Consider the following 27,017-nt stretch of genomic DNA (forward strand, 5'->3'; position numbering starts at 1 on the left):
AATTTGGACCCGAACCTTTTGAATGAAAGGAATCACAAGGACAAAGTCCCCGCTAAGCTGAGCTTGTTGCGTTGTCCCTGCCCTCTACCCTCCAATCAAGCAATTCCTGGTCTATGGCAGAATTTAAGTCCAAATTTTAACCCTCGCCGGCACAGTCGATGCAACCCCCCCCCCCTAAGTTTTTCGCAAATAACTCGCGTAAAAAGCGGCTGATCGCGACGAAACTTTCAGTACCCTCGCATTGATGAATTTTACACCTACCCTGAAAATTGCATGACCCTGACCCAAATGACCTTTGACCTGTGACCTCTTTTGCGAGACCATGTTTGGCCGGAATCGCGATTCAGCGTCTGTCGGCTCGCATTAGCCGCGCGTTTGCAAGCTTTTCGTGGTTTCAAACGTTCAACCACGTGATTTGATGCTGCTCCCATACATTAGGGTGGGTGTCAAGGTCACTTGAAGGTCAGGTCAGGTCATTGACCTTTGGTGACTTCGGTTCACTTTTTCGAGTTTTACATGTTTCTAGGCTAGTTTTGGAGCTGAATTCGAATTTAGCAACCATTTGAACATTGACGAAGTAGTTTTGGTGCCTTCGTAACATGCTACGAAGCTGTCAGAGGCGGTTGACACGTATTACGAATACCCGTCACGACCCCTACCAGTTGACCTGACTTGACCTGACCTGACCCGACCTGGTCTAAATGCTTAAAGACATCATCTGTGATCAAAACTAACACGATTTACGTGATCAGCACCCCGGAAAACCCCATAGCAGCCTTACTTTGCGATTTTCTAACAGGTCCCGATTTTTCCGATTTTCGGGTCATTGGAAGAAGGTCACCCTATGACCTAGGACCTTAAAATTCGGTATCATCGGCTTTCTCTCGTGACGGGCAACACGCTCGTTTTTTCCGCGAAGCTCTAGCTCGATCAGGGGCCAAACGCCAGGGGGGTCGTACCAACCCCCCCCCCCCCTTGTGCCGTCGAAGGACGCAAAATGGCCTGCGCCGGCGATGGTTAACGTGTGCACGTAGCCGCACACGGCCGGTCCCCTCACTGACTTCGCCTGACAGCGGCCTGCCACCAACCACAACCATACCCGTCAGGAGCTCAAAAACGTCAAGCACACATCGCGTTTCGAACCCGGACTTTTACAACCGGGACGTGCGCTCTCGCCACACGGAGTCCAACGCGCTACCGACCGAGCTACCGGGACGGACATTTACATACTTAGGGGTTTTGCCTCGTGACATTGACAGACGTCAGACATTTTGGCCGAACTTTTAGCCGTAGCACTGAGCAAGCTGCGCAGGGCGATAGGTGTTCGTAGCGTTTAGGTTGGGTAACCTGTGAGCTGAACGCGATGTCGTGAGTTCGAGCCCCACTCCCGGGTCATGTTTTATCTAGACACGAACCAAAACCTTTCCTTCTACTGCAACACAGACAAGCACGATGACATCTTTCGCCAATATATTTCCCCAATAACCTCTAAAAAGTCAAAATCATGGCTTATAAATGTTAAGCTAAGTTTCATTTTTGAAGAAAATATTTTTTTTTTGTCATTTTTCTGGAGCCATTTCAACTCTTTTCTTTTCGGATTCTTTTCGACCCGATAAAACCCACCAAAACTGAACGTGCCAAATGAAAAATAACCAACTCAAATAACAGTTTGGAAAAGCCTAAGACATCATGCAACTATCGACTGAATAGTTGCATGCAATTAATACGTCCTAGATTTCAATTATCATTGTTCAAGATTTTGGCTGGAACTGGCGCTGCCTCTCGCTTGCCCGTTTGTTTGAGATAATGATTCCCTTCAGTCACATTCTTGCTGGTTCCACATGAACAGGATACCACCATACCGGAGTGAACGCACCCGCAACTATCATCCCCTCCCCTCAGCCTCGGCGCAGTGGCGGGCGGCCCTGGGCGGCCCACTCCCGGCGCTACGCACGCCCCATGCGCCGTGATACCGCGTCACTCCCCCTCCCTCCTTCCCCACACTGACCGGTGACCTCACTTCCCTCGGGATTTGGACTCGCCCTACCCCGACCGTAGCGCCACGTGGTGGCTCTGGAGATCTTAAATAGACTCACTGTACATAGTGTCCATGCACAATAGGCGTTTTCACAAGGAGCAGCTGGTACAAACTTGGTTTAGATTAGCCGTTTTCACGACGGGCTATCCGGCGAATGCACCTGATTTGACCAAATCTGCACCTAATTTCTTTAACAGCAAATATCTTCATTTTATAAATTTATTTCAGTGCTTTAACCCTCGCCCGTATAGGGGGGGGGGGGGTCGAACGGACCCCCCCTCGGTTTTTCGCGAATAACTCGCGTAAAAAGCGGCCGATCGCGACGAAACTTTCAGTACCCTCCTGTTATTCAATTTTACATCTACCCTGAAAATTTCATGATCCTGACCCAAATGACCTTTGACCTGTGACCTACTTTTCGAGACCATGCTTGGCCGGAATCGCGATTCGGCGTATGTCGGCTCGCATTAGCCGTGCGTTTGCAGTCTTTCCGTGGTTTCAAGCGTTTAAACATGTGATATGATGTTGCCCCCAGGCACTAGAGTGGGTGTCAAGGTCACCTGAAGGTCAGGTCATGTCATTGACCTTTGATGACCTCGGTTCACTTTTTCGAGTTTTACATGTTTCTAGGCCAGTTTTTGGAGCTGAATTCGAATTTAGCAACCATACGAACATTTACGAAGTAGTTTTGGTGCCTTCGTAACATGTAACGAAGCTGTCAGAGGCCGTTGACACCTACTACGAATACCCGACAGGACCCCTACTGGTTGACCTGACCTGACCTGACCCGACCTGACCTAAACGCATTAAGACATCATCTATGATCAAAACTAACATGATATTTGTGATCAGCAACCCGAAAAACCCCATAGCAGCCACGCTTTACGACGTTCTAACAGGTCCTGATTTTCTCGATTTTTGGGTCATTGGCCTGACCTGGAAGGTCAACCAATGACCTAGGACCTTAAAATTTGGTATCATCGGCTTCCTCTCGTCACGGGCAGCACGCTCCTTTTTTTCCGCGAAGCTCTAGCTCGATCAGGGGCGAAACGGCAAGGGGGGTCCAACGGACCCCCCCTCCCCTTATACGTTCGCGGCTGGAAAAACACCAATACGGGCGAGGGTTAACCGATGATGCTCTCAGATAATATGACAAAGCAGGCATATAAGCAATTAGTGCAACCCTAGCTGATAGCTGCTAAGAGACACACTGAACCTGATTTGACCAAATCTGCACCTAATCTGTACCAGATGTGCACCAAATATGTACCAGATGGCCGTCGTAAAAACGGCTATTATGCAGCTTTGGTGCAGATTTGGTCAAATCAGGTTCAGATGTTTCTTTAGAATTTGTCGGTTTGTGCTAGACAGCTGCTTAAATACCTCATTTTTCAAATTATCAGACATTGTTTTCGATATAATACTGAAATAAATTCATGATCCGAAGATAGGTATTTATTGTCAAAGAGATTTGGCGCAGATAGCTGCATTCGCCAGATAGCCCGTCGTAGAAACGGCTAATGTCGAAGTTAAATGCTAGGCTGCTAAAAAAGAAGAAGAAAATTGACGCAAAACATTGCTGGTGCCTGTCGACTAACTTCCGGAAAACCCGAGGCCCTGTACCCATACGAATAGAAGGCAAAAAATATGTATCATAAATGTATTGAAAAAACAACGTGCAAACGCGCAAACATACTCAAAACGGACAAACACACACATAAAACATTCACGCAGGGCGCATACTGAGGATTAGATTGACCTCATATTTCACACTGTCTTAGACGCTGTGCCGTACTGAGTCAATAAATAAGAATAAGGAGTAACACAGCGACCCTGGAGTGGGCCCGTCTGTCTGAACATTAGTGGCCGTACGCCAGTGTGTTGAGTCCTATGGGACGGCCCACAAGACCCAGCCCGGTCTTGGCCACGCCGATGGGCCTGCCCACCAGGCCCAGGCCGGCTCCGGCACCAATGGCGCCGATCCTCTTTCCGCCGAGCAGGCCCAGGCCGGCTCCGGTGCTGATGCCGCCTCCCAGCAGGCTCACGCGCTTTGTGGCGATCAGAGGACGCACAGCGGCGACCTTCTTCACGGCGCCCACACCGATGCCTCCAATGCCGTAGCCGCGAGCCACCTGCGGGTGCTGGGCGTAGCCCTCGTAGCTGACCTCGGCGTTGAAGCCGCTGTATCCGTCGGCGACGTACTTGACGATCTGGGTGCGGCCGTCGGGCAGGTTGACGGAGTACGAGCCCTGCACGTTACCGGCACCGTCCGACACCTCCTGTTTGGCGGCCATCGGTCCGTAGTTGGGGTCATCGATGGCGTACTGGTACTGGTACGGCCGCGGCTCGGCGTAGTCGACGGCGACGGCCTTGCCGTAGCCGACGGCCTTGCCGTAGCCAAGGCCACGGCCAGCCAGCGCGGGCACGGCCAGGGCGCCGGTGCCGGACAGGATGGGGCTGATACCGCTGGCGGCGGCGGTGGCCACCAGGGCTGCTACAATGAATGTCTTCATGGCGGAGCTGGTTGTGAGCGACTGGAGCGTCTGGTGGCGATACGAGACGAGCCGGTTACTTTATACCGGACCGCCGCACCCCGCCCCGCCCGCGTCACCGACCATGGCACCGGTGCGTGATACAGTAAGTCTTGGCGGCAACCCGTTCAAACCGAACAGTAATAGTAGGGCTATTTTCTTTTGCTAGCTGTTATCATTGTATCTTACAAAGGAGTTGATCGTACTGCTACAAAAATTTAGCTGGGACAGGGATGCAGGCAATTATAGCCCCTTCTCGTGGCGGAGCTTCGACACCTTTTTGATTTAATTTGAAAACAAAGTGGCAAAGCAATCGAAGATATAACTATTTGAATTCGACAGATTGAATTCAACTAGTTATAGCCTGACAAACCTAAGAAAGAACAGAGTTAAATCTCATGAATCACTTTGCACGTGTTTTGATCACTGAAGCTCGGATAAAATTTTTGTGAGAAGCTTTGAGAAAAATATTAACGGATATTTTTTAGGCAATTTTAAACCGCGCATGACTGGTGTATTTTCCATAACGGAGTGACTGAGGGGGGGGGGGGGCTCTCCAGAGCCCCCTCCTATCTCCAAAACTACTGGACCGATCGTCAAAGTTCAAACGGCATCTGATAGCTCTGGAAAAACTGTCGAGCGGAACCTATTTTCATTGACCTCGAGGTCACCGATGACGTCACAGGTCAGGTCAATGTAAAAATTATCAGCTTTTTTGCTTGTTCACAATTTAGGCTGTGACCGCCGGCTGGCAAGTCTGATCAGGCTCATTTTTGGTTTACGCACTCCTTGATATATGCCTTAGATACCCTGAGGGTACCGAACTTTTGCTTCGAATTTTTCAGGTCAAGACCAGGTCCTCCTAGGTCAGAAAAATTGTATATCATGTATCGGTCACGTGACGCATGTTTTATAGTCCGTTTTACTCGAAGATTTCAAACACAATGTCGTCTGTGTCTGGTAAAGAGCAAGTAGCATACGAATATATTAAAGAAGCAATTACATATAAATAAGCGGACCGGTTTCGTCCGCTTATTCCGAAATATATTTCTATACACCGTCAAATATGTTTAACTTTTAGGCATTTACTGATGTATCGAGCGTTGATGTTTGGTGTACGAGCATAACCACCGAAATATGATGGTAGATTGTGAGTGTTTTTAGGTAGTAGGTGCCCTGCTCAGCAATGCTTATTATTTTCTAACTGAATCAGATTTTATTTGAAACGATTGTCATTGTGCTAGTTTTCTTGTTATACGTTTTTGAAAAAGCGCTGAAGAAGTTTTGGATAGACGAAACCGGTCCGCTTATTTATATGTAATTGCTTCTTGAATATATTCGTATGCTACTTGCTCTTTACTACATACCTGTCCAATATGTCTACAGTCGTCTGTGTTATTTGAGGTCATTTTCAGATTTACCGGAGGTCAGGTCACTTTCAGGTTAGAAAAGGTCAAATTTTCAAAATGAAATTTTTCAATGCAGTGTGAGCTAAGGAACACGATGTTTTCATTTATATTGCTGTACAAGGTCAAAAACGTACAAAAAAATGGTTTCGAATAGTATATAATTGTAAAATTTTGACAATAATCCAAATAACTTGGCTATTTGTGAAGATATTGGGCTAAAACATGCTAGAGTAGCTTATAACTGTGTGTCTTATCACATATATTCCGATTTTAGCGAAAAATCAAAAAGTTTTTGAAAAATCAAAAAAATATATTTGCCGTAGTTCAAAATGCACGTGTTTCAAAATGTTAAAAATTTCGAAATTTCGAGATAGCAGTTGATAGCTACTTATATTTGTAGTCCACCCATGCAAAGAACTTGGATCTAGCTTTAAAACTGAGCTCTTGAGAGCGTTTGCCGTAATTCAATATTATGCATCAAAAAGGGCCGACATGACGTTTAGCTAACGTTATTTACAGCCAAACTGTTGTTCTAGAAAGCTGAAAGTTTAACACAAGGTGTCAAATTGATGCCGCTGAAGTTACCGCAAGTTTCGTGTTGATCCGTCAAACGGTTTATAAGATATTGCCGAAAAACGGGAGGGGCTCTGTAGAGCCCCCCCCCCCCAGTCATGCGCGGGTTAAGGCACTGGCATCACTGGCAGTTGCACTTTAAATCCGTGTTTTCTTAGGTTTGTTAGACTATAGTAAACTATAGGCATTAAAATTTCATCTAATACAAAGCTGTTCAACCGGATATGATAGGTGTCCGATGTTCCATCGTAAAACGGGCTAATATGTGACGGGCAGGCGATAACATTTAATTTTCACACTCTCGGTCATGGAAAACGGTGGAGGGGAGCGGACTACATGAAACCCTCCTTTTTGTCGATCGCGTCAAAATAACTGTGACGGCATCTCCTGTATGAAAAGTAGAAACTCCTAAAAATTAAGTGCCCTGATTTTGCTATAGGTACACTCTGACGCATTTTTTGCTGCAGTTTTTTTGAAAAAAAAGAGTTCAGTATAACTCACCTCAGGTCACCAAGTCACCAAAGTTGGTACACCGTCACCAATGAGGGTGAAATTGGAATGGTAGGTATTTTTGCAGCATGCTAAGTATATTTTGATTGCACTCAGTCATATACCATGTGCCTCTGGCACGATCATAACGATATAACGAGTGATTTGAGGTCGAGTCATTGCCTCATTAGGGAAAAATGTCTTGGGACCTGACCCTAAAAAAGCGCCTGTGGGCGCTGTTGCCAGCCTCTGGAGGGTATATTCTTTAGAAACGAATACAAGTCTCAACAAGAATGACCGCGTTAATGTTGCTTTTTCGCGTTTCTTCTGAAGCTTTTCAATCTTTCTTGCAAGTGATTTTTGCCCAGATATCAGTTCAAAGAGAAGACAACCAAGTGACATTTATATGCGTGATTCGATGTTTCAAATAAACACCGCTATCCATTTTCAGAATGAATATTGCGTATAACATGCTTCACTCGATCCTACCAAGAAACTGCGTTTGTAAGCTTCAGTTTGCACTGACTTTGCAATGCATAAATGGCGATATTAAAATCCATGTTTGGGTGAGCACTATTCCCTAATTTGGAATCAAGTGATCGACATGTGGCTGAAAATCTAAGTTGCGGTCGAAAATCACACCAAGATTGCGAACCTGACTTGTGGATCTGATCGTTCCATGGTTAAATTTAACACTTACATTGCCAACATTCTTAAGCATTTGTTTCGTGCCCATCACCAAGAATTCTGTTTTTGCCTCATTTACTCTCATACCATGATCGCAAAACCAATCAAACATGCATTGTAAAGCAGTTCCAATTCGGTTCACAAGCTCCGGTAAATCCTGCTTTGTACCGGTAGTCCAGATTTGGGTGTCATCGGCGAATTGAACCACTTTTACGAACTCTGGCTTTTTTGAGTTTTGCGGACCGCGCCAGGTCACCGCGTCGGCCAGGGGAGAGCCCAGGATCGCTTTGGCTGGACTGAGTGCTGGTGTGACCGCTGGCCGGCCCTCTGCTGGCCGCCCCGAGCCGGCAACCGGTGACAGCCGCCGCACTCGCCGGGGCAGGCGGTCTCGGCGCCGGGGCTGTAGGGGAGGGGTGAAGTGGCGGGCGCCTGGGCACAGCCTGGACGGGAAACTGTATATTGGTCAGCTCAACATACAGAGCTTAAAACCTTAACTGCCAGACTTACGTCAGACCCTGGCCGACACACATCAGTTTGACGTGCTTGCACTGAGCGAGGTCTGGCTGCGTCCATCTGTTCCTGCGCGGTTGTTGAACATTGATGGATACAAACTATACAGACACGACCGACCCGCGAGCAGTCGGTTACCGAAGGGCTATGGAGGCGTTGCTGTCCTGGCTCGGGATACTTTTGATGTTACTGTCTTGAAATCGCCCAACACTGCGATTGGCTCTTCTAATCTCGAGATCATTTGGACCCTGATCCGACCTGACAAAGCCAAACGGATTATTCTCGGTTCGTTATATAGACATCCCACTAATACGGCCAGACAGGTGTCTGATGATCTTGATGATTTGGAAAATCAGTTGCAGTGCATTATGTCAGTGCATGACTGCCCCATTGTAGTAGCTGGTGATTTAAACATAAACATGCTAGGTACGAGTGTCAGCACTGGCTACCAGAAATTGATGCAGTTGTCACAGTCTTACGATCTACATTTTTGCAACCGGACCTATCCCACATACCGACCTGCCGGCTCATTGTTAGATATCATGATCACAAATCAGAGAGACCTTGTCCAGCGTTGCGGTGTCACTGTTTGTCACTTTAGCCCGCACGATTTCACGAGAGCTCTGCTGAGAGTATCGAAAGACAAAAATCAAATCAAAGTAGTGACATCCCGGTGCCTGAATAAACTCGACTTTGGCAGCTTTGTCCACCTGCTAGCCGGTGCTGACTGGTCCACGGTTTATCTAAGTGCAACTTCATCCGACAAGTGGGACTCGTTCTTGAGGATATATACGACCATCTTAAATGTTGTCGCTCCCGTCCGGCGAATCAAAATACGTAATCAATCCGCCCCACCAGTCTCAGCTGACACTCGTTCACTGATGGCACAACGCCGCGCCGCTTTAGCACGTGGCGAGCGTGATGAGTACAAGGCCCTGAACAGACTGACACGGGCGGCCATCAGACGAGACTGTCGCGAGCATATCAGAGGGGAAATTGACAAAGCGGGACATTCGGGCATGTGGCGCTGTGTCAAGTCGATAGTTGGCTGTAAAGCTGCCACGTCGGTCACCCCTAACATTCATCCCGATACGTTAAACAACTACTTTGTGAATGTAGGGCCATTGACTGCAGCCATCGTGCCCAGTCATAGTACCTCTCTTCCAACGAGATTGCCCAGAGTCATGACATGTTCTTTCAAGGTGCATCCTGTGTCGTTGGATGAACTCATGGCAGCCATGGTAGCCATGAATCCGACGACGTCCAGTGGATTAGATGATGTCAGTATTCGGTTATTGCAGAGATCTTTTGGAGGCATTGGCTTCCCATTACTTGACGTCATCAATAGTAGCCTCATGAGTGGGACAGTGCCTAACGCCTGGAAACACGCTCTGGTCACGGCTCTACCAAAGACCGGTGATTTGAACGATCCTTCCAAATTTAGACCCATCTCTGTGGTGCCTGCAATTGCAAAGATAGTTGAAAGAATTGTCCACTCTCAACTTAGTTCATATTTTAGCCAACACGATTTATTCTCACATGCACAGCATGGCTATCGAATGCATTTTTCCACTGAGACCGCGCTCACCGTCATCATAGATAAGATCCTCATGGCCATGGACGCCGGTGATATCGCATTGTTAGTTCTGATCGATTTGTCCAAATGTTTCGATGTTGTTGATCATCAGCTGCTCTTATCCAAACTCAAAATGTATAACGTAGACACCACATGGTTTGAAAGCTATCTTAGTAAACATACACAACAGCTTCAGATTAAGCATCCTTCCGGACACACTGTTCGCTCTCGCAGCCTCCCCAATGAGATGGGCGTTTTCCAGGGCACTGCTCTGGGGCCACTCTTGTTTTCAATTTTTTTCGAACGATCTGGCGTTGTATTCAGGGGACGCTATGGTAGTACAATATGCCGATGACACGCAAATCTTAGTGACCGGAAAGAAAAACAAGCTACAGCAACTTGTGACAACCATGGAGAACACCTTATCGGTCGTGCTTGATTGGTTCACTAGCCACTCCATGAAAGTAAACACAGCTAAAACACAACTGATTGTATTCGGTACGAAGGCTATGCTGCGTCATGTGCCTCCTGTTAGCATTAAGTTCGGCTCAGCTGTCATTACTGAGAGTCCCACAGTAAAGAACCTTGGCGTGGTGATGGATAGACACCTTACCTTCGAACCGCACGTCGATCAGCTTGTAGCGAGGTCAACAGGTATACTGATCGCCCTGTCTCATGCCAAACATGTACTTCCCAAAGAGACGTTGGTTCGTATCGTCAGTGCACTTGTGCTCTCCTCTATCAGATATTGCATCGCACTGTATGGCACTTGCGGTGTAACGCAGCTCCACCGAGTGCAAAAGTTGATCAATTTTTGTGCGCGGATTGTGAGCGGAAGGAGGAAGTACGATCACATATCTGATGTCGTAAAGGACCTTTGTTGGCTTAGGGCTGATCAACTGGTCTGCTATCACACTCTCTGCCTGCTGAAGAGAGTCATGTTCACGGGTCAGCCAGGTGATATAGCCGCGATGCTGACTACTGCTGACCATGGCTATGATACGAGACAATCTCACCAGCTAAGGCGCTCACATGCTGTAAGCACCTCAGGAGTCCGCCGATTTAGTTTTAGAGCAGCTGATTTGTACAACCACCTCCCACCCGATGTACGTAATGCCCAGCATATCTATCAGTTCAAGCGCCGTCTTAAAGATTTTCTTCTAGACGATGATATGATGTGAGGCGATGATACGGATGTGTCTGGTTGGCCGATTGACCTCTGACCCTAGTGGTGGTGATGTTGTGTGTGTGTGTGTGTGTGTGTTTTTTCATGTCATCTTTTATATTATCTCGTTTTATGTCCCACCTTTTTATTCACAAGACGTGTAACTTTTAAACAGCCACTGTAAAGTGGAAAGTTGCTAAATACATGAATTGAATTGAATTGGCACGTGAAGACATAGGTCGTTAGCAAAAATGCACCATAATATACAGCTCACGAATAGAAGGCAAAAATTATATATCATAAATGTATTGAACAAACTGCGTGCAACGCGCAAACATACTCAAAACGGGCAAACACACACATAAAACATTCACTCAGGTTGCATGCTGAGGTTTAGATTGCTGCGCAAGACATCATATTTCACACTGTCTTAGACGCTGTGCCGTACTGAGTCAATAAATAAGAATAAGGAGTAACACAACGACCCTGGAGTGGGCCCGTCTGTCTGAACATTAGTGGCCGTACGCCAGTGTGTTGAGTCCAATGGGACGGCCCACAAGGCCCAGCCCGGTCTTGGCCACGCCGATGGGCCTGCCCACCAGGCCCAGGCCGGCTCCGGCACCAATGGCGCCGATCCTCTTTCCGCCGAGCAGGCCCAGGCCGGCTCCGGTGCTGATGCCGCCTCCCAGCAGGCTCACGCGCTTTGTGGCGATCAGAGGACGCACAGCGGCGACCTTCTTCACGGCGCCCACACCGATGCCTCCAATGCCGTAGCCGCGAGCCACCTGCGGGTGCTGGGCGTAGCCCTCGTAGCTGACCTCGGCGTTGAAGCCGCTGTATCCGTCGGCGACGTACTTGACGATCTGGGTGCGGCCGTCGGGCAGGTTGACGGAGTACGAGCCCTGCACGTTACCGGCACCGTCCGACACCTCCTGTTTGGCGGCCATCGGTCCGTAGTTGGGGTCATCGATGGCGTACTGGTACTGGTACGGCCGCGGCTCGGCGTAGTCGACGGCGACGGCCTTGCCGTAGCCGACGGCCTTGCCGTAGCCAAGGCCACGGCCAGCCAGCGCGGGCACGGCCAGGGCGCCGGTGCCGGACAGGATGGGGCTGATACCGCTGGCGGCGGCGGTGGCCACCAGGGCTGCTACAATGAATGTCTTCATGGCGGAGCTGGTTGTGAGCGACTGGAGCGTCTGGTGGCGATACGAGACGAGCCGGTTATTTTCTTTTGCTATCTGTTATCATTGTATCGTATCTTACAAAGGAGTTGATCGTACTGCTACAAAAAAATTAGCTGGGACAGGGATGCAGGCAATTATAGCCCCTTCTCGTGGCGGAGCTTCGACACCTTTTTGATTTAATTTGAAAACAAAGTGGCAAAGCAATCGAAGATATAACTATTTGAATTCGACAGATTGAATTCAACTAGTTATAGCCTGACAAACCTAAGAAAGAACAGAGTTAAATCTCATGAATCACTTTGCACGTGTTTTGATCACTGAAGCTCGGATAAAATTTTTGTGAGAAGCTTTGAGAAAAATATTAACGGATATTTTTTAGGCAATGTTAACCCGCGCATGACTGGTGTATTTTCCATAACGGAGTGACTGAGGGGGGGGGGGGCTCTCCAGAGCCCCCCTCCTATCTCCAAGACTACTGGACCGATCGATCGTCAAAGTTCAAACGGCATCTGATAGCTCTGGAAAAACTGTCGAGCGAAACCTATTTTCATTGACCTCGAGGTCACCGATGACGTCACAGGTCAGGTCAATGTAAAAATTATCAGCTTTTTTGCTTGTTCACAATTTAGGCTGTGACCGCCGCACGGTCTTGCCGAATACCAGATTAGCGCGAATTTAATCAAAAACCCGACTTTCCATAAACTGTTATTTATACCTATCAATGGGTAGGAAATTGTCCAAAGTTATCGGATAGAACCTTATTTTTAAGCCACTTTATCATTTGAGGACTTATATCCCTGCCGAAAGTAGACCCACGCTCCGGTTCCTGAAATCGGGCTAAGGTACTGAGAAATATGTCCAGTTTTCAATGTAAATTTTACGGAAGCTTCGAGAAAATATATGAGAAAATATCATATCACCGGATAGCACAATTCATGATGAAGCTGTTTCTGCTTTCATGGTAGCTTTTCAATGAATGGCTTCTGAGTTTAATGAGTTAGAACAGGAGCCTTGCATGTGTATCGTTCTCACGATAGTATTTCATAAAGAAGTTGGAAAATGTCAAAATGGATAAAAATGGATATGACGAATAGGGCATGGCTGAACTCTCCGCGCATTTCTGAATATAAGCGAGCAAGTTTCAGCTGCCACTTTTTGCCTATTTGCCGTCAATTCAGCTTTGAACATGTCTAGTCGGCCGCCCGGCGTGACCTGACCAAGGTCGGGGGCGGCGCGGCCGAGCAGGCTCCAGCCTAATTAACTATCTCAAGCACACGGAATCGTGATTTCATGCACTCCTTGCAAGGTCCGATGCTTCACTTTTGCATTATTGGCCTTACGTGACGTCATTTATGACGTCACTAGGGTAATAAGAGTTTTTCGTCAATAACTCCCGATCAAATTGAGCTAGCGAGTCGGGAAAGCCACCAATGGACTCAGGAAGACCTGCCGAATCGAATGATATGCAACATGACCTCCTTCGACCAACTTCGTGTTCTGGGGGGCTCTAACCTGACCTTGACCCGAGGTCAACACCTTAAGTTGACTTCAGCCGAACAAAAAGTATACCATTCGACGCACCTGAGCGAGGCGAACACGATGATGCCAAAATTGCGGCTCTGCGGCATTTTTTTTTCGCGAAGTTATTAATAAAAAACGAATCCGTGCCTTGGGCCACTTGACCTGACCTCAGAGGTCACAGGTTAACCAGAGACCTTAAAATCGGATACCAGTTGCTGCGTCTCGTAACGGCACACACGCTCGTTTTTTTCCGCGAGGCTCTAGTTTCATCAGGGGCCAAACAGCGGCGGGGGTCGTACCCCCCCCCCCCCCTCGGCCGGCGCGTATTTTGAAAACCAATAGGTCCGGCGAGGGGTAAATGTCAGTTTTGGAACCAGAGAACCATTTGCAGTGGATCCGAGCGGCGCTGGGATTAAATTCGCGCTAAACTGGTCTTCGGCCACACTGTGCGCCGGCTGGCAAGTCCGATCAGGCTCATTTTTGGTTTACGCACTCCTTGATATATGCCTTAGATACCCTGAGGGTACCGAACTTTTGCTTCGAATTTTTCAGGTCAAGACCAGGTCCTCCTAGGTCACAAAAATTGTATATCATGTATCGGTCACGTGGCGCATGTTTTATAGTCCGTTTTACTCGAAGATTTCAAACACAATGTCGTCTGTGTCTGGTAAAGAGCAAGTAGCATACGAATATATTAAAGAAGCAATTACATATAAATAAGCGGACCGGTTTCGTCCGCTTATTCCGAAATATATTTCTATACACCGTCAAATATGTTTAACTTTTAGGCATTTACTGATGTATCGAGCGTTGATGTTTGGTGTACGAGCATAACCACCGAAATATGATGGTAGATTGTGAGTGTTTTTAGGTAGTAGGTGCCCTGCTCAGCAATGCTTATTATTTTCTAACTGAATCAGATTTTATTTGAAACGATTGTCATTGTGCTAGTTTTCTTGTTATACGTTTTTGAAAAAGCGCTGAAGAACTTTTGGATAGACGAAACCGGTCCGCTTATTTATATGTAATTGCTTCTTGAATATATTCGTATGCTACTTGCTGTTTACTACATACCTGTCCAATATATCTACAGTCGTCTGTGTTATTTGAGGTCATTTTCAGCTGAATTTACCGGAGGTCAGGTCACTTTCAGGTTAGAAAAGGTCAAATTTTCAAAACGAAATTTTTCAATGCAGTGTGAGCTAAGGAACACGATGTTTTCATTTATATTGCTGTACAAGGTCAAAAACGTACAAAAAAATGGTTTCGAATAGTTTATAATTGTAAAATTTTGACAATAATGCAAATAACTTGGCTATTTGTGAAGATATTGGGCTAAAACATGCTAGAGTAGCTTATAATTGTGTGTCCTATCACATATATTCCGATTTTAGCGAAAAATCAAAAAGTTTTTGAAAAATCAAAAATATATTTGCCGTAGTTCAAAATGCACGTGTTTCAAAATGTTAAAAATTTCGAAATTTCGAGATAGCAGTTGATAGCTACTTATATTTGTAGTCCACTCATGCAAAGAACTTGGATCTAGCTTTAAAACTGAGCTCTTGAGAGCGTTTGCCGTAATTCAATATTATGCATCAAAAAGGGCCGACATGACATTAAGCTGACGTTATTTACGGCCAAACTGTTGTTCTAGAAAGCTGAAAGTTTAACACAAGGTGTCAAATTGATGCCGCTGAAGGTACCGCAAGTTTCTTTCGTGTTGATCCGTCAAACGGTTTAGAAGATATTGCCGAAAAACGGGAGGGGCTCTGTAGAGCCCCCCCCCCCAGTCATGTGCGGGTTAAGGCACTGGCATCACTGGCAGTTGCACTTTAAATCCGTGTTTTCTTAGGTTTGTTAGACTATAGTAAACTATAGGCATTAAAATTTCATCTAATACAAAGCTGTTCAACCGCGGATATGATAGGTGTCCGATGTTCCATCGTAAAACGGGCTAATATGTGACGGGCAGGCGATAACATTTAATTTTCACACTCTCGGTCATGGAAAACGGTGGAGGGGAGCGGACTACATGAAACCCTCCTTTTTGTCGATCGCGTCAAAATAACTGTGACGGCATCTCCTGTATGAAAAGTAGAAACTCCTAAAAATTAAGTGCCCTGATTTTGCTATAGGTATACTCTGACGCATTTTTTGCTGCAGTTTTTTGAAAAAAAGAGTTCAGTATAACTCACCTCAGGTCACCAAGTCACCAAAGTTGGTACACCGTCACCAATGAGGGTGAAATTGGAATGGTAGGTATTTTTGCAGCATGCTAAGTATATTTTGATTGCACTCAGTCATATACCATGTGCCTCTGGCACGATCATAACGATACAACGAGTGATTTGAGGTCGAGTCATTGCCTCATTAGGGAAAAATGTCTTGGGACCTGACCCTAAAAAAGCGCCTGTGGGCGCTGTTGCCAGCCTCTGGAGGGTATATTCTTTAGGAACGAATACAAGTCTCAACAAAAATGACCGCGTTAATGTTGCTTTTTCGCGTTTCTTCTGAAGCTTTTCAATCTTTCTTGCAAGTGATTTTTGCCCAGATATCAGTTCAAAGAGAAGATAACCAAGTGACATTTATATGCGTGATTCGATGTTTCAAATAAACACCGCTATCCATTTTCAAAATAAATATTGCGTATAACATGCTTCACTCGATCCTACCAAGAAACTGCGTTTGTAAGCTTCAGTTTGCACTGACTTTGCAATGCATAAATGGCGATATTAAAATCCATGTTTGGGTGAGCACTATTCCCTAATTTGGAATCAAGTGATCGACATGTGGCTGAAAATCTAAGTTGCGGTCGAAAATCACACCAAGATTGCGAACCTGACTTGTGGATCTGATCGTTCCATGGTTAAATTTAACACTTACATTGCCAACATTCTTAAGCATTTGTTTCGTGCCCATCACCAAGAACAGTGGCGTATACAGGGGAGGGCCATGGGGGCCATGGCCCCCCCCTTTCCGCCCAGCCGCCCAAATGGCGCCCCAATTAGCGCCGACTAGGCTGATGCCGTTTTACAGAGAGAACATGAATTAAAAAGTGATGTGCAGGCAGGGATCGAACTCAATATCTCTTTGGGGGTGCCTGGAAGTGGACACCTAAATGTTCTCCAGGGCACCCCCAAATACGACCTGAGCCCCCAAATGTTGAAGGACGCCCCTCCGGATACCAGAATATTCCGGATCCCCGGGGTCGATGGCGCCCCTGAAGAGCCGCTGGCACCCACCTGAACGGAACAGTCGCCCCATTTAAGCTTGATGGCGCCCCTCTAGAGCACCCAGCGCCCCTCTAAAGTTCACAGCTGCCCCAATCGACCCATCCAAGATCGATGGCGCGCCCTGAAACCACTGGCGCCCCTCTAAAGCACCCGCATTCTTCTCAAGATCACAGTCGCCCTATCCGAGATCAATAGCGCCCTCAAGAGCCACTAGCGTCCCACCCCCCTTGAGACTGAAGTCGTCCCGCTTGAGACTTAAGTCGCCCCATTCAAGCCCAATTCAAGCCCATCCAGAGCGTCCGGCGCGCTTCTGAAGATCGCGCCCATCTAAACGAAGGTTACAGCTGCCCCATCTTAAGATCGTTGGCAACCCTCTGAAACCAATGGCGCCCTTCTAGACTACCCGGCACCCCTCTGAAAATCACATCCGCCCCATCCGAGACAACGCCCCTGGAGACTACAGTCGGCCCACCCAAGCTCAAGCCCCTCCAGGGCCTCCCTCCAGCGCCCTGCTGAAGGCAACAGTGGCCCCATCCACGCCCAATGGCGCTCCTCAACGCCGTTCTGAAGATCACAGTCGCCCCATCATTCCGAGGTCGCTGGCGCCCCTCAAGAGCCACTGGCGCCTACCTGAACCGCGAAACTGAATGGAGACTTCGGTCGCCCCGCCCCATTCAAGATTGATAGGCCCCCCCCCCCGAAACCACTGACGCATAGGCAATTATTGGACAATGGGGCTTTCTCATCGACACCAAGGGCCCTTTTCAAGATGCAGCAGCCAGGCTTAGATCATTTGTAAGGTTAGGTCGAACTTGTCGAAGGTCAGGTCACCAGCGACAACCGAAAATCAAATTTCGCCGATGTTGACATTTTTCGACAAAGCGGCGCATGTCAGGATTCAGAAAGAGATTGAGCTACAGCGCCGCAGCAAAGCGCATATTCGATAGCTCTGTTTATGCTCTCTCTTATTGATTATCTCAGATTTGACATAAGGTAAACGTTTTAGCCTCAAAATATACTTTTCGCGGAGGACGTTTATCTGTAATACCTCTTGGCTCAGACCTGCACGAGATTAGTTTATCCAGCATCGTGTTCTATTTTTCGAGACAGACCAGTCAAATGAACTAGAATTTGACATTAAAAGGGCATTTGAGAATTTGACCTAAGGTAAAGGTCATCACCTAACCGGGAAAATTCATACTGCATATTAGTCGATCCATATTTTCGAGAAGGAAAATAATTATATAGGGTGTTTCATTGGTCTATCATATCTCTATCAAAAGTTATAGCCCAAAATCTACTGGAGACCTTTCATGACCTGAGATGACCTCAGTAACATAAAAGTGGTCACATCACGAGTGACATTTACCGATTAAATGTGTCATATTTACCTGAATCCCGATGTTTGAGGTTGTTTTCGTTCAGAAGAAGAGCATTTCAATTGCCTCCCATTTATCTGCGCCGTGCTGGCAGGGGGGGGGGGAGGGTTCTGCCCCCTTAGGATTTTTCGCGAATATCTCAAAAACGGCGTCACGTAGCACCGCTGTTTTTGATACACCTGTTCATACATCTTTTCTACACAGCTTGTGAAAATTTCAGATCAGGGTCGTTCAAGGTCAGGTCACCAGGGCACGTCAAGTGGCCTTACCTAAAAAAAGTTTAAAGGCCCGCTATAGCTACAACGACTGAACGATCACTTTTGAAACTTTCAGAGATTGATAAGACTAACAATATGTATAAAATGCTCATCTCGGACTTTTTATTTCTGTGACCTAAGGTCAGGTCAATTTTGGGACCTCAAGTCAGTGGGAGAAAAGTGAAATGTGCCTCTTTTGGACGAATGTCGTTTAAAACCCTCCAAACATCGGTTCATAGGTAAACATGACACACTGAATCAGAAAAATGCACCTGTTAACCTTTTGTGTGCCCTTGAGGTCATCTCAGGTCATAAACGGTCACCAGCAGTTTTTTGGCTATAACTTTTGATAGAGACGTGCTAGAGCGGTGAAAACACGTCAGATGTGGTCAGCTCGACGATACGGATCGACTGATATGCAGCATGGCCCCATCCGGTCAGGTCATGACCTTGACGTGCGGTCAAATTTTCAAAATGACCTTTCAAGGTCAACGTATAGTTCATTCGACGCGTTTCGACGAGAGGAACACGTTCCGCGGCGCTGTAGCTCTATTGATTCCCGAGTTAGCCGTTGGCAGTTTCCAAAATTGTTGAAATGGACTAAATTTTACCTTTGATGACCTCTGGTGACCTGACCTTTGACCTGACCTAAGCATTGAAACTAAGACTTTCCGTCATTATTTTTGACGCTCTTTCGATTTCCCCTTACTGGGTGTCACTACGTGGCCCAGGAGCCGAGTTAGAGGGGGGACTTGAAAACGCCCCCCCCCCCCCCCAGCACGACACGGAAAGCACAGGCCACCAGCACGGCGCGGGTTAACTAATAGATAATAGAGAGATCGCAAAATTGACCTGGCCATCTCAATGTAGATATTTGGTCTGAGGATTACGCAAGGAAGGCGAATGTTCGGTGAGATCAGCAAGTTTCTATGGCGCTTTTAAAGTCGACCATGCACACTCACATCATCAAAAGTCGTCTTCTATACTACGCCGGCCGAAGACATTCTTAACCTTCGTGCCACTTTATGGGACAGTCTCACGCCTCACCCATCTGGCACTCATGCAGTCATGAGTGTCTGAGATTCTAAGCACGGCCACCTCGGTCGACCAGAGGCTGCAGTCCACAGGTCACTTTGGATCAGTGAGTGAACTTGTATGTTTTTTTTTTGCAAAGAGTAAAGATTGTGCCTATCGATCAACGTATATTTTACCGTTTCGAATTCGCATGGGTGTGTGTTTTGAGATAGCATGTCCGTAGCCTGAGCTCGTTTCCTATATCGTGCTAAATACGAGTATGCATAAAGATCAAGGCTTTTGATAAAAAAAAACACCGGGCTGCACATTGCAATAATAGGATTTTATGAAAAATCAGCGAAACCTGGCTCTTATACTCGTATTTTGCAACACCTAGTAAATCATGCATGAATATATGACGTTACATTTTAGACTGACCCCCTGTCACTCGCTCACAATGCACTGTAGGCCGGCAGCCCGAAAAAGCGCTAGAAATTCCCGCAAACTGACTGTCCGCAATATGAACAAAATAGGTATCATTTAATCCCAAATTGATCGAAGAATACTATTCCGATGCCAGTTTTTCCCTAAGGTCAAAATTGAGGTCGTCAGTTGTCACCAAACACAAGACAATTTAGACTCTCTAGTGGCCACCACATTTACTGATTTTCATGATGATCTTTAGTGGTAATTTATTAGCTGACCAATCGTCGTTTTGAACGAAATTTCCTGTCAGACTAGTTCAGGGCACTGTTGTTCACTGTGCCAACATCATTCTTACATATTGCATCGCTTTTCTGCAAGATAAGCTAGTTTTTTGCAAGCAGCTGCAAGACGTAAATAAAAATCATATCTAATTTTTTAATTAGACTTTTATAAAAATGTGATTTTGGGCGACTAAAAATTAACATTTCATACTAGCCTCTGATTACTCATCTTTCGTTCCATATAGGTGCTTTGCTGCTTTTCCCTGCTACTTTTCGAGATATGCGCCAGTAAACCACATGATGTAGGGACAATTGTCACCTCGCCGCTCTACTGAAGGCCCGGCGCTCTTTAAAGCGCTGGAAGTTGTGAAAAACAAACGCGTATAATCTGAATAAAATATATGTCCCTGAGCTCAGAATTGATTAACGCACACAATGCTGTCAAAAATTTTGGGCCAAACTCAAAAATTCAGTCATTATTAACCCCCAAACACAAGTCAGTGATAATCAACAACAACTTGCTCTTTAGTTAGACTTCTTAAGAAATGTTATTTCGAGCCGCTAAAAATGACCATGCCATACAAACCACTAATCATCTTTCTGTCATCCCTACTCGCAATTTTTGCTAATGCCTACTACTCTTCGAGGTCACGTGACCTCACCATTAAAAGTAAATGGGGAAATAAGGAAACTGTTGTTTTTGCACATGGAATGATCTCAAACTGTCTCAGGCACACGGAATCGTGATTTCATGCACTCCTTGCAAGATCCGATGCTTTACTTTTGCATTGTTGACCTTCCGTGACGTCATTTATGACGTCACTACGGTCATAGGAGTTTCTCGTCAATAACTCATGATCAAATTGAGCCAGCGACTCGGGAAAGCCACCAATGGACTCGGAAAGACCTCCCGAATCGAATGCTATGCAATACGAATTCCTTCGATTAAGTTCGTGGCCTGATGGGCTCTGACCTGACCTTGACTCGAGGTCAACACCTTAAGTTGACCTCACCCGAACAAAAAGTGTACCATTCGACGCGCCTGAGCCAGGCGAACACGATGGTGCCAAAATCGCTGCTCTGCGACCATTTTTTGCGAAATTATTTACCAAAAACCAAACCCTACCTTGGGCTTTTTGACTTCACCTCAGAGGTTACCGGTTGGCCTGGGACCTTAACCCTCGCCGGCCGAGGGGGGGGGGGCGGGTGCCGCCCCCCCATAGGGTTTTTTCGCGATAGCTCCGAACCCGCTGGTGATAGAGAGCTGAAACTTGGCATACCTGACCTTTGATCCAAGCCGGATCTTTTGAAACCAACCGCATTTTTGGGTCAGGTCAGGTCACTGACCTATGACGTCATAAGTGAACCTCTGCACGGTCTTCAGATGTCGCAACTTCGCAACGCCCTCACTGCCAGAGGAGATGTCACAGGGAAATGAAACTTGCAGGATCTAGTATCCATTATGAGTCCCACAACTTGTATATCTCGGATTTTTCCTAAAGGTCATATGAGGTCAGGTCATTTTCGTGACCTCACCATTATAAGTCAATGGGGAAAAATGAAAACTGCTATTCTGGCGCCGGGAACGATCTCCAACTATCTCAAGCACACAGAATCGTGATTTGATGCACTCCTTGCAAGGTTAGATGCGTCACTTTTGCAATGTTGACCTTTCGTGACGTCATTTATGACGTCATCAAGGTCATATTAGTTTTTCGTCAATAACTCTTGATCGAATTGAGCTAGCGAGTCGGGAAAGCCACCAATGGACTCAGAAAGGCCTGCCGAATCGAATGATATGCGACATGACCTCTTTCAACCAACTTTGTGACCTGGGGGTGCTGACCTGACCTTGACCTGAGGTCAACACCCCAAGTTGACCTGACCCGGACAAAAATTATACCATTCGACGCGCCTGAGCGAGGCGAACACGATGCTGCCAAAATCGGCGCTCTGCGGCCGTTTTTTGCGAAGTTATTCACCAAAAACTGAACCGTACCTTGGGGCACTTGACCTGACCTCAGAGGTCACCAGTTGACCTAGGACCTTAAAATCGGGTACCAATCTCTGCGTCTCGTAACGGCGCACACGCTCGTTTTTTCCGCGACGCGCTAGCTCCACCAGGGGCGAAACGGCGAGGGGGGGGGGTCGTACCCACCCCCCCCCCCTCGGCCGGCGCGTATGTAGAAAACCAATAGGTCCGGCGAGGGTTAAAATCGGGTATCAATCGTTTCGTCTTGAAACGGCGCACACGCATGTTTTTTTCCGCGAGGCTCTAGCTCCATTAGGGGCGAAACGGCGAAAAGGGTCGTACCAACCCTCCCCCTCGGCCGGCCGAGGGGGTGGGGCAGTGGCGTATACAGGGGAGGGCCATGGGGGCCATGGCCCCCCCTTTCCGCCCAGCCGCCCAAATGGCGCCCCAATTAGCGCCGACTAGGCTGATGCCGTTTTACAGAGAGAACATGAATTAAAAAGTGATGTGCAGGCAGGGATCGAACTCAATATCTCTTTGGGGGTGCCTGGAAGTGGACACCTAAATGTTCTCCAGGGCACCCCCAAATACGACCTGAGCCCCCAAATGTTGAAGGACGCCCCTCCGGATACCAGAATATTCCGAACCCCCGGGGTCGATGGCGCCCCTGAAGAGCCGCTGGCACCCACCTGAACGGAACAGTCGCCCCATTTAAGCTTGATGGCGCCCCTCTAGAGCACCCAGCGCCCCTCTAAAGTTCACAGCTGCCCCAATCGACCCATCCAAGATCGATGGCGCGCCCTGAAACCACTGGCGCCCCTCTAAAGCACCCGCATTCTTCTCAAGATCACAGTCGCCCTATCCGAGATCAATAGCGCCCTCAAGAGCCACTAGCGTCCCACCCCCCTTGAGACTGAAGTCGTCCCGCTTGAGACTTAAGTCGCCCCATTCAAGCCCAATTCAAGCCCATCCAGAGCGTCCGGCGCGCTTCTGAAGATCGCGCCCATCTAAACGAAGGTTACAGCTGCCCCATCTTAAGATCGTTGGCAACCCTCTGAAACCAATGGCGCCCTTCTAGACTACCCGGCACCCCTCTGAAAATCACATCCGCCCCATCCGAGACAACGCCCCTGGAGACTACAGTCGGCCCACCCAAGCTCAAGCCCCTCCAGGGCCTCCCTCCAGCGCCCTGCTGAAGGCAACAGTGGCCCCATCCACGCCCAATGGCGCTCCTCAACGCCGTTCTGAAGATCACAGTCGCCCCATCAATCCGAGGTCGCTGGCGCCCCTCAAGAGCCACTGGCGCCTACCTGAACCGCGAAACTGAATGGAGACTTCGGTCGCCCCGCCCCATTCAAGATTGATAGGCCCCCCCGAAACCACTGACGCATAGGCAATTATTGGACAATGGGGCTTTCTCATCGACACCAAGGGCCCTTTTCAAGATGCAGCAGCCAGGCTTAGATCATTTGTAAGGTTAGGTCGAACTTGTCGAAGGTCAGGTCACCAGCGACAACCGAAAATCAAATTTCGCCGATGTTGACATTTTTCGACAAAGCGGCGCATGTCAGGATTCAGAAAGAGATTGAGCTACAGCGCCGCAGCAAAGCGCATATTCGATAGCTCTGTTTATGCTCTCTCTTATTGATTATCTCAGATTTGACATAAGGTAAACGTTTTAGCCTCAAAATATACTTTTCGCGGAGGACGTTTATCTGTAATACCTCTTGGCTCAGACCTGCACGAGATTAGTTTATCCAGCATCGTGTTCTATTTTTCGAGACAGACCAGTCAAATGAACTAGAATTTGATATTAAAAGGGCATTTGAGAATTTGACCTAAGGTAAAGGTCATCACCTAACCGGGAAAGGTCATACTGCATATTAGTCGATCCATATTTTCGAGAAGGAAAATAATTATATAGGGTGTTTCATTGGTCTATCATATCTCTATCAAAAGTTATTGCCCAAAATCTACTGGAGACCTTTCATGACCTGAGATGACCTCAGTAACATAAAAGTGGTCACATCACGAGTGACATTTACCGATTAAATGTGTCATATTTACCTGAATCCCGATGTTTGAGGTTGTTTTCGTTCAGAAGAAGAGCATTTCAATTGCCTCCCATTTATCTGCGCCGTGCTGGCAGGGGGGGGGGGGGGGGGGGGGGTTCCGCCCCCTTAGGATTTTTCGCGAATATCTCAAAAACGGCGTCACGTAGCACCGCTGTTTTTGATACACCTGTTCATACATCTTTTCTACACAGCTTGTGAAAATTTCAGATCAGGGTCGTTCAAGGTCAGGTCACCAGGGCACGTCAAGTGGCCTTACCTAAAAAAAAGTTTAAAGGCCCGCTATAGCTACAACGACTGAACGATCACTTTTGAAACTTTCAGAGATTGATAAGACTAACAATATGTATAAAATGCTCATCTCGGACTTTTTATTTCTGTGACCTAAGGTCAGGTCAATTTTGGGACCTCAAGTCAGTGGGAGAAAAGTGAAATGTGCCTCTTTTGGACGAATGTCGTTTAAAACCCTCCAAACATCGGTTCATAGGTAAACATGACACACTGAATCAGAAAAATGCACCTGTTAACCTTTTGTGTGCCCTTGAGGTCATCTCAGGTCATAAACGGTCACCAGCAGTTTTTTGGCTATAACTTTTGATAGAGACGTGCTAGAGCGGTGAAAACACGTCAGATGTGGTCAGCTCGACGATACGGATCGACTGATATGCAGCATGGCCCCATCCGGTCAGGTCATGACCTTGACGTGCGGTCAAATTTTCAAAATGACCTTTCAAGGTCAACGTATAGTTCATTCGACGCGTTTCGACGAGAGGAACACGTTCCGCGGCGCTGTAGCTCTATTGATTCCCGAGTTAGCCGTTGGCAGTTTCCAAAATTGTTGAAATGGACTAAATTTTACCTTTGATGACCTCTGGTGACCTGACCTTTGACCTGACCTAAGCATTGAAACTAAGACTTTCCGTCAATATTTTTGACGCTCTTTCGATTTCCCCTTACTGGGTGTCGCTACGTGGCCCAGGAGCCGAGTTAGAGGGGGGACTTGAAAACGCCCCCCCCCCAGCACGACACGGAAAGCACAGGCCACCAGCACGGCGCGGGTTAACTAATAGATAATAGAGAGATCGCAAAATTGACCTGGACATCTCAATGTAGATATTTGGTCTGAGGATTACGCAAGGAAGGCGAATGTTCGGTGAGATCAGCTGGTTTCTATGGCGCTTTTAAAGTCGACCATGCACACTCACATCATCAAAAGTCGTCTTCTATACTACGCCGGCCGAAGACATTCTTAACCTTCGTGCCACTTTATGGGACAGTCTCACGCCTCACCCATCTGGCACTCATGCAGTCATGAGTGTCTGAGATTCTAAGCACGGCCACCTCGGTCGACCAGAGGCTGCAGTCCACAGGTCACTTTGGATCAGTGAGTGAACTTGTATGTTTTTTTTTTTTTGCAAAGAGTAAAGATTGTGCCTATCGATCAACGTATATTTTACCGTTTCGAATTCGCATGGGTGTGTGTTTTGAGATAGCATGTCCGTAACCTGAGCTCGTTTCCTATATCGTGCTAAATACGAGTATGCATAAAGATCAAGGCTTTTGATAAAAAAAAAAACACCCGGCTGCACATTGCAATAATAGGATTTTATGAAAAATCAGCGAAACCTGGTTCTTATACTCGTATTTTGCAACACCTAGTAAATCATGCATGAATATATGACGTTACATTTTAGACTGACCCCCTGTCACTCGCTCACAATGCACTGTAGGCCGGCAGCCCGAAAAAGCGCTAGAAATTCCCGCAAACTGACTGTCCGCAATATGAACAAAATAGGTATCATTTAATCCCAAATTGATCGAAGAATACTATTCCGATGCCAGTTTTTCCCTAAGGTCAAAATTGAGGTCGTCAGTTGTCACCAAACACAAGACAATTTAGACTCTCTAGTGGCCACCACATTTACTGATTTTCATGATGATCTTTAGTGGTAATTTATTAGCTGACCAATCGTCGTTTTGAACGAAATTTCCTGTCAGACTAGTTCAGGGCACTGTTGTTCACTGTGCCAACATCATTCTTACATATTGCATCGCTTTTCTGCAAGATAAGCTAGTTTTTTGCAAGCAGCTGCAAGACGTAAATAAAAATCATATCTAATTTTTTAATTAGACTTTTATAAAAATGTGATTTTGGGCGACTAAAAATTAACATTTCATACTAGCCTCTGATTACTCATCTTTCGTTCCATATAGGTGCTTTGCTGCTTTTCCCTGCTACTTTTCGAGATATGCGCCAGTAAACCACATGATGTAGGGGCAATTGTCACCTCGCCGCTCTACTGAAGGCCCGGCGCTCTTTAAAGCGCTGGAAGTTGTGAAAAACAAACGCGTATAATCTGAATAAAATATATGTCCCTGAGCTCAGAATTGATTAACGCACACAATGCTGTCAAAAATTTTGGGCCAAACTCAAAAATTCAGTCATTATTAACCCCCAAACACAAGTCAGTGATAATCAACAACAACTTGCTCTTTAGTTAGACTTCTTAAGAAATGTTATTTCGAGCCGCTAAAAATGACCATGCCATACAAACCACTAATCATCTTTCTGTCATCCCTACTCGCAATTTTTGCTAATGCATACTACTCTTCGAGGTCACGTGACCTCACCATTAAAAGTAAATGGGGAAATAAGGAAACTGTTGTTTTTGCACATGGAATGATCTCAAACTGTCTCAG

At 46.8% G+C, this 27,017-nt stretch overlaps 2 protein-coding genes across 2 annotated transcripts; both read right to left on the reverse strand.

Annotated features, from left to right (window-relative positions):
- Positions 1-3,897: 3,897 nt before the first annotated feature.
- On the reverse strand, positions 3,898-7,819 carry LOC122377091 (cuticle protein 19-like). Its single transcript, XM_043357046.1, has 2 exons — positions 7,741-7,819; positions 3,898-4,581 (listed from the first exon to the last, which is right to left on the reverse strand). The coding sequence occupies exons 1-2, from the start codon at positions 7,810-7,812 to the stop codon at positions 3,898-3,900; spliced, it is 756 nt and encodes a 251-aa protein (XP_043212981.1). The 5' UTR covers positions 7,813-7,819.
- Positions 7,820-11,490: 3,671 nt separating this feature from the next.
- On the reverse strand, positions 11,491-12,144 carry LOC122377090 (cuticle protein 19-like). Its single transcript, XM_043357045.1, has one exon. The coding sequence runs from the start codon at positions 12,142-12,144 to the stop codon at positions 11,491-11,493; it is 654 nt and encodes a 217-aa protein (XP_043212980.1).
- Positions 12,145-27,017: the final 14,873 nt, after the last annotated feature.

The sequence above is a fragment of the Amphibalanus amphitrite genome, unplaced genomic scaffold (assembly GCF_019059575.1).
Source record: "Amphibalanus amphitrite isolate SeventyFive unplaced genomic scaffold, NRLGWU_Aamphi_draft 002506F_arrow, whole genome shotgun sequence".
NCBI lineage: Eukaryota > Metazoa > Arthropoda > Thecostraca > Balanomorpha > Balanidae > Amphibalanus > Amphibalanus amphitrite.